Here is a 7,045-nt window from a genome sequence, read left to right as displayed (position 1 = left end):
TTTCTGTCAAACTGAAGCCAGCCCACCATACTGCGTGCTGCTCCCCAAATGAAATAAGCTTGTGCATCTCGTTTCACAATTCACAGTGAGTAAGTGGATATCCTAAGAAAGATATACATGTGGTTACACTGCTTGAGCAATAATGTTGAGATAAAGATGCATAATGATGAACTCTAGCACAGTGAGCAATGCAGAATTATTTAATTTTAATTCATTCACTTTAATCACTATTCTTTCACATTAAAAAAAAAATTACTTGGCTGTCTCACACTGTTTTTTAGTTTCTGAATTCTAAATTACCTTGATTTTGTCAATAAATTCAAGTTCATACTTGCTAGTCTGCAAAGAGAAGGTAGGGAACAGCTTTTGGAAGGATTCTCTTAACATATCTCTTAATATGGAGTAAAGCAGTACAGACTATTCTGGGACCAGGCTCTTGGATTATGCTCAAGAAAAGCAGCACAAGGTTTCTGGTTTAGTACTATTTGGATTATGGTACTATAAAAATGAATTTAAAAAAACCAAACAACAAAACAGAGCTAGCCAAATAATTATGAGTGCAGAAGTCAGCACTCCCTTCTTTCACTCCTAGCATGCTCTCTAGATTTACTGTAAAATCTTGATAGAGCCCCTTAGTTACATACTTTGTTTTTTGAACCAATATAATAACATTAATATTTTTACTATAGGGGTTTAGAAGTTAATTGACATAAAAGATTCCAAAATTCAGAGTTTTACTGGGAATCATAACATATGAACTTACAACCAACTGGGAACTTTCTAATCCATCCCTATTAGAAATCATCTGGGGTATGCTATCCCACTTTCATTAGGCTCTTCACACTCATACTAATATGCTTAAAAATCCCAAGTATATCTCTACACATTCTGGAACAGGTCTTTTAGTTTTTCTCTGCTTATGTAGAGATGATACTACAATACATATGAGACCTCTATTCATCCTAAGGTTTCTCTGCTTGTATCTCTTGGAATTCTAAGAGCCATCCTTCCACTCTGGAGTGAAGCAACATTGGCTTTAAATGTGACAGACAGAAGTCAAGGCTGAGTGCATATTTTTATTAATATCCCACTCAAAATCTACTGGAAAAAAATTCTATCTTGATCCCTACGAATCAAAAGTTTCCCATTAGATTAACAAGTAAAAGCTTACAAAGAGAGTGAGTTAAGAAAAGGTGCTACTACTTCCAAATGTGGCCAAGAAAAAGAAATAATCCCACCACCTATTTTTGGTCTCAGTAACAAACGAAGAGAGAATTCTAAGAGATTGCCCATGGAATGAAACAAGCTGGAAAGAAAATAAGAGTATATTTTAAGTGCAAGGCAATCCACAAAGAAGAACAATGTTCTGCATGTATCACTTTCTTGACCCCGATGTGTTAAAAACCAAATTTTTCCTTTTTACATTAGAAATTAATGTCTTGCCTGTGTTGGAGAATTGTTTAGAGATCTGGTGAGGATACACAATTCCTCAGCTTTCAGCCTTGCTTGATAAATCTTTCACCCCCTGTGAAACTTAACCACAGTGACTTGAGATTTGGAAGAAACGGTGATTCTAATGAGTGACAATGTGGCATCTTCATTTAGGCTGGCAGGCTGAAAAATGTCCTGCTTGCAATCTGCAAGCCCATAATTTTCTTTGCTAGGGCTACTCAAACTTTCTGCATCAGCACAATTAACAAATGATATGGCATTGCGTATTAAAAATGTTGTAGTCATTTCTCATCTGACCACAAACAAAAAATACAATTGATAAAACACTTTAAAAGAAAACATGAATGCTATTAAATATGTGTAATATCACAACTGTTCTACTAATTTGGAAGTGCAATGGAAATGTCATAGTATTTTTCTGTCTCTTTCTCTTGAACAATTTGCTGTCGCTGCTCTGTAAGTGGCTGCTTGCTTCTGCTTCTCCTCTGGGAACCACCTGGAGAGGAGATGCCAGGCAGCTGTTTTCCAGCAGGTCTGACAGCCTGTGCCTACAGAAACAGTTTTTTCCACCTTTATGAACTTGAAACAGAATCCTGCCATATACTCCAATCTCAAGAAGAAAAAAATGTGCCCATTTCCATCTTTAACTATGATTCAATAAAACTTCTGTACAAATGAGACGGTAGCCTCATTCTTACCAGCCTCTGAGCTGGCCTGCGCTTGAAACTTTAGAAGAAAAATTGTTTAATTGGTTCTACGCTTTTAGTGGCTTTTGTGTGGCAAACATACGGATGCAGAAAGTAGAAGTAGGGCTGTGTCACAAGAGAAGGAATCAGGGCACTGATCATATTCAGTGTTTTTCATGACCAGCTTTGTGCCAGTCCAACTTTCACTGGCAGGGGAAATTCCCTTCATGACGAGAATGAGAAGAGCATGGCTTGATTAGTCCAGCAAAATGAGACTGCTGTCTATAAATACTTTTGGCAGAGGTACACACAGGAGAGCGGGAAAGGCTACTTCAGGACAGTATTTGCACAGAAAGAAAAGATAGACGTGGTACTGGTCACAGGGAAATGTAGGTTTGACATTTTGAAAAGGCTTCCAGCTGTTAGAGAGGTTTTTCTCGGACAACCTCCAAGTAGCAACAGTGAGGGCCAAAAAATTTACTGGCAAAGCACAATTAATTTACTTAAGAAAGGATAAAATGGCTGCTTGCAACACTAGGGAGCTGTGTACAGTATAAGGTGGAGAAGAAATTATGCTGCCTTGGCTTACAAGTGCCAGGTTACCATAATTGGGGTGCTCTTAGTCCTCTCTCACCAGCGCCGTGGACTTAAAATGAATTCTAAGAAAAGACATTCTTGTCAGTACATTGTAAAATTGAAAGTGTAAAAAAAAATGCCTCAGTGGTGAAAATGGGCAGTAACAGCTATTTTTCTTGTTCAAAGAGGGCAATAGGAACTACTTGAAGAGTTTATTATTACCAACAACACGGTAGTCAATATTCCCATTTATATTAAAATTGGCAGAATAAATCTGGGTAAAATAACCTTCTACAGTTAAATTTTCTTTTTTATGTCTGTGCTCCTTTCTTCTGAGTTTTAGTTTTGATTTCTAGGTGACCAAAGATGTGAACACTTTGCAAAATTTAAGTGGTTAGCTCAAATTTTAGTAAATGTCTTTAATGTTGATACTGAAAGATTGATGGTGCTCTTCCTCCTGTTCAGGAAAATTGCCAGCTCATGATCAGGCCTTGCTCAGAAAGACCCACATCTGCAACTGCAAAGCAAAGCACTTGCAGTTCTCTGGAAAATATTACTTTGGTAAATGAGTGATGAAGTTTTCTGAGAATTTCAGTTGCTAGCTACCTGTCCCAAGGGAAATTCTGAATCATCCATTGCCTTCTGGAAGAAATAACCACCTCAAAATGGTTACACTCCTGCCTTTCCTTGAGAAACAAACTTCTGGCTATGACCTCATGACTTAGCTATGCACTAGAAATCATAAATAGCATTGTCCCTTATCGTGCAGTTGACACCTCCCTGTGCTTTGTCAGCAATGACAGCTTCTCATCAGCTCCCCTACCCCTCCCATCCAGCACGTGGAAAAACTTTCCATTGTGGTAAGTAATGCTGGCAGAGCAGGTGATAAACTGAGACCATTTCTGTATATGGGGAGATGCCATTTTTACTCTGCCCTCTAATTTAATTCTGCTTCATTCACTCGCCGCTGGCATGATTAATCCAAGTTGAATACGCAAGGTGGGGATTGTCCCTTGCTTCTAGAGCGGGATGTAACCAGCAGGTTGTAGAAGGCCACGTCAAGGTTGACCTTACACTCCCTACAACTCCCTGAAAGGAAGCTGCAGGGGCGGTCAGCCTCTTCTCCCAGACAAGAAGTGACAGGATGAGAGCAGATCATCTCAAACTGCACCACGGGAGGTTTATGTTGGACATTAGGAGGAAATTTCTTTACAAACAGAGTCATTAGACATTGGGACCGCCTGGAGAGATGGTGGAGTCACCATCTCTGAAGATATTTAGAAAAAGAATGGACGTGGCACTTAGAGCCATGGTCTGTACTTGACATGGTGTTTGGACACACACTGGATTCAAACTCAGAGGCCTTTTCCAACCTAAATGATCGCGAGATTCCGTGTGATATTGTTACCTCTGCGTGGCACTTCCATAATGCAAGTAAGCTTGCAGTTACGCTTTTCACAAAAAAAAAATAAAAAATCTTCGAGATACCGAGACACAACATTAAGAGGCCTGAATGTTTCTGTGATCTCAAAGTCCTTAGATGAAATCTGAACCCCAAAGCAGCGCCGCGTTTATGTAAAAATCTTCTCCGCGCTGAAGCGGCACAGTCTTGCTACAGCATCGGATCAGAAAGACGCAGCAATACGCCTGGGCTGTATCTGAGCGCCAACGCAGTACGTCCCGCTGTATTTCTGTAAGTGATCGGTTTATTTAGCACCATCAAACTGCACGAAGCCTCCAAACGCTCTCCTTTCCAACATGGACCCGCAGCGCCACAGCGCTGAGGCCGGCCTGGCCCCGCCCCGCCCGCCGCACGGCGAGGCAGAACTGACCAATCACAGGACAGCATCCCGCAGGGAGGCGGGGCCGTACCGTGAATGGCAGCTGGCGAGATAAACAAGTCGCTGCACTGTTTGGCGCCCCGCAGCACGGGGTGCGTGTCCGCCGTTCGTTCGTCTGTTCCTCCCTCCTTCGCTCCCTGCCAGCCAGAGGCGCCGTGTCCGGCCGCGCTCGCCGTTCCCGCCTCTGAGCGCAATGTGAAGAGTCAGCAAGTTCCCAGCGGCCGCTGAAACGCTCCGGTGTCTCCGGGGAGGGCAGTGCGCCGACGCCGCCCGGCCGGGGCGTCTCGGGGCATGCCGGGAGTTGTAGTTCTGCCGCTACGGCGTCTCGCCTGCGGCGGTGGGGCCGGCTCCCGCAGCCGCACTACGACTCCCGGCACCCCGCGCGGCGCGCCGCGAGGAGCCCAGTTGAAGCGGGTGGCGGCGGCGGAGCGCGCCCCCTCCCCCCCGCCGAAAAGCCCCAAACCAAAACAAAAACAAACCGCCCCCCTCCCCCCCCCATCCCCCTCGCCCGCCGCCCCCGCCGAGCCCCGGACATGGCGGCGCCGGGAGGGGGCTCCGCCAGCTGCGGGTGCTGATCCGGCCGCCGCGTCCCCCTGCCCGCCCGTCCCTCCCCGCCCATGGGCGAGACATGGACTACGAGTTCAAGTCGAAGCTGGCGGCCGAGCGCGAGCGGGTGGAGGACCTGTTCGAGTACGAGGGATGCAAGGTGGGCAGAGGCACCTACGGGCACGTCTACAAGGCCCGCCGCAAGGACGGGTAAGGGCCGCGCCGAGAACCCCCTTCCAACCCCCCTCCCCCCCCGCACCAGCGTCCTCCCCCTCCTTCCCTTCCCTCCCTCCCTCCCTCCCTCCTCGGAAAGTTTCTGGCAGCGCGGGGGCCGGAGCGCAGAGCCCGCCCGGGTATCCCCCGCCCCGTGCCGGGAGCGGGCCCCGGTGGCCCGGCCCCGCGGATCCGTGTCCGGCTGCTCGGAGTCACGGAATCAATTAGGTTAGAAAAAAACCTCTGAGATCATCAAATCCACCCTGAACATCACCATGTTCAACTAGACCATGGCACTAAGTGTTACATCCAGTCTTTCCTTAAACACCTCCAAGGACGGGACTGGGCAGCCTATTCTAATGACCCTTTATGTAAGCAGTTCTACCAAATGTCCAACCTAAAGCTCGTCCCGCTCTGCCCCGCTTCCCTTCCTTATCCCTGGTGGTGCGGTGTCAGCAGGCTGTGCCCTGGGGTCGCCTTTGCTTTGCACGCCGTGTTTCAGGTCGTCGCTTTCGTCTTTTGTGTGACCGCGTTCGTACTTGGATGTTCTGTTCCGATTACTTGCAGGGGATTGAGAAGCGAGGAGCACCTGGCTCCCGACGGCCCCTCCTCGGCTGCTCCCTCCCGAGCGGCCCGGGAAGCTCCCGGGGCGTGTGTTGGTCCCTGGTGTGTCCCCAGCCCCAGGTATCCCGCCGATCCCAGTGCCGGGCACGCTTGGCTTGATGGCCTGTCTGGGAAAGCTCCTTGCAGGCAGAGCTGGTGGCTTCTGTCCAGTACCTACGCACAGTTGTGTCTCCTTTAGTTTCCCGTGAGAGAGCAGGATACAAGTCCCTGTCACCAAACACCTGGCTTGATCCAGAGAGGTCCTTCAGGCATCATGTCCCCGTATGTTGGCTAAACAAGGTTTCTTCTATTCTGTGGGGAAGAGACGCCTGGAGCTATGGGATAGGTATTCCATGGATGCCATTTTCATGGTACTATGGCTAAGAGAGCAGTGGGGAACTAGGGTTGCCATGTGGGTTTGCTTAGCTGGCAGTTGCTGAAGGGGAGCAATCCTGAGGGCTGAGCAAGGCTCTCGTGCAGGTGTGGGTTCCAAATAGAGTCCTTTGCTTTCAGAAGAGCCATTGAGCACTTTTTCACTGTGGTGTGTGCCTGGTGCACAAACACAGGCTGCGTTTATAGAATGTTCTAAGCATACTGTGAGGTTGGATAAAATATATCTGTGAATTGAAGGTGATTTCTTTCAGTCAGGATGCTAAAGGGAATAGCCTTCCATTATAGCCAACTGAAATTTTGGAAAAGAGGAGACTGAATATGGCAAAATGACAACTTTTAAGTAAAATTTTGGAAGTAGTTAAGGAAATGCTGCTGTTTTAGATTAGTAGAGAGGTCTAGGGATTCTTCAGTAGGAATAAATTGCATTCATGTGTGTCTTGAAAATTTAAACTCTGAATTAAGAGGTTATAGTATAAAAGTGATTAATAACTGAAAAGTAGACATTAATTCCAGAGAAGGATTAAATACCACGAAATGAGCTCTGGTTCTAACTAGGTTGCTCTGCAACCTTAGGAATACTAGAGCATAGCTAACTTGAAATATCAAAGCTTTTCCAGGTATTAGAGCTGTCACTGAGCTCGTCCAATATTTTTGAGTAAAGTGGTAATGGTTGCTTCTTTTTCCTAGGTATTAATTTATCTATATATGTAAAACATACGTGGGATATATGAAAGG

The 7,045-nt window shown here is 46.2% G+C and overlaps 1 protein-coding gene across 3 annotated transcripts in view; it reads left to right on the top strand.

Annotated features, from left to right (window-relative positions):
* The first annotated feature begins 1,968 nt into the window (after positions 1-1,968).
* Positions 1,969-7,045, top strand: part of CDK19 (cyclin dependent kinase 19) — a 124,621-nt gene continuing 119,544 nt past the window's right edge. The window contains exon 1 of one of the 3 annotated variants that reach the window (XM_086876824.1): positions 1,969-5,311. In XM_086876824.1, the coding sequence (XP_086732950.1) occupies positions 4,847-5,311 (465 nt within the window). In that variant the 5' untranslated portion in view covers positions 1,969-4,846. The remainder of the gene's footprint in view (positions 5,312-7,045) is intronic. The other 2 variants (XM_086876825.1, XM_086876826.1) reach the window with 2 other exon arrangements.

The sequence above is a fragment of the Cyanistes caeruleus genome, chromosome 2, assembly GCF_971803275.1.
Source record: "Cyanistes caeruleus chromosome 2, bCyaCae1.hap1.1, whole genome shotgun sequence".
NCBI lineage: Eukaryota > Metazoa > Chordata > Aves > Passeriformes > Paridae > Cyanistes > Cyanistes caeruleus.
The sequence above is the reverse complement of the archived record's forward strand: the minus strand, read 5'-3'. Positions and strand labels throughout refer to the sequence as shown.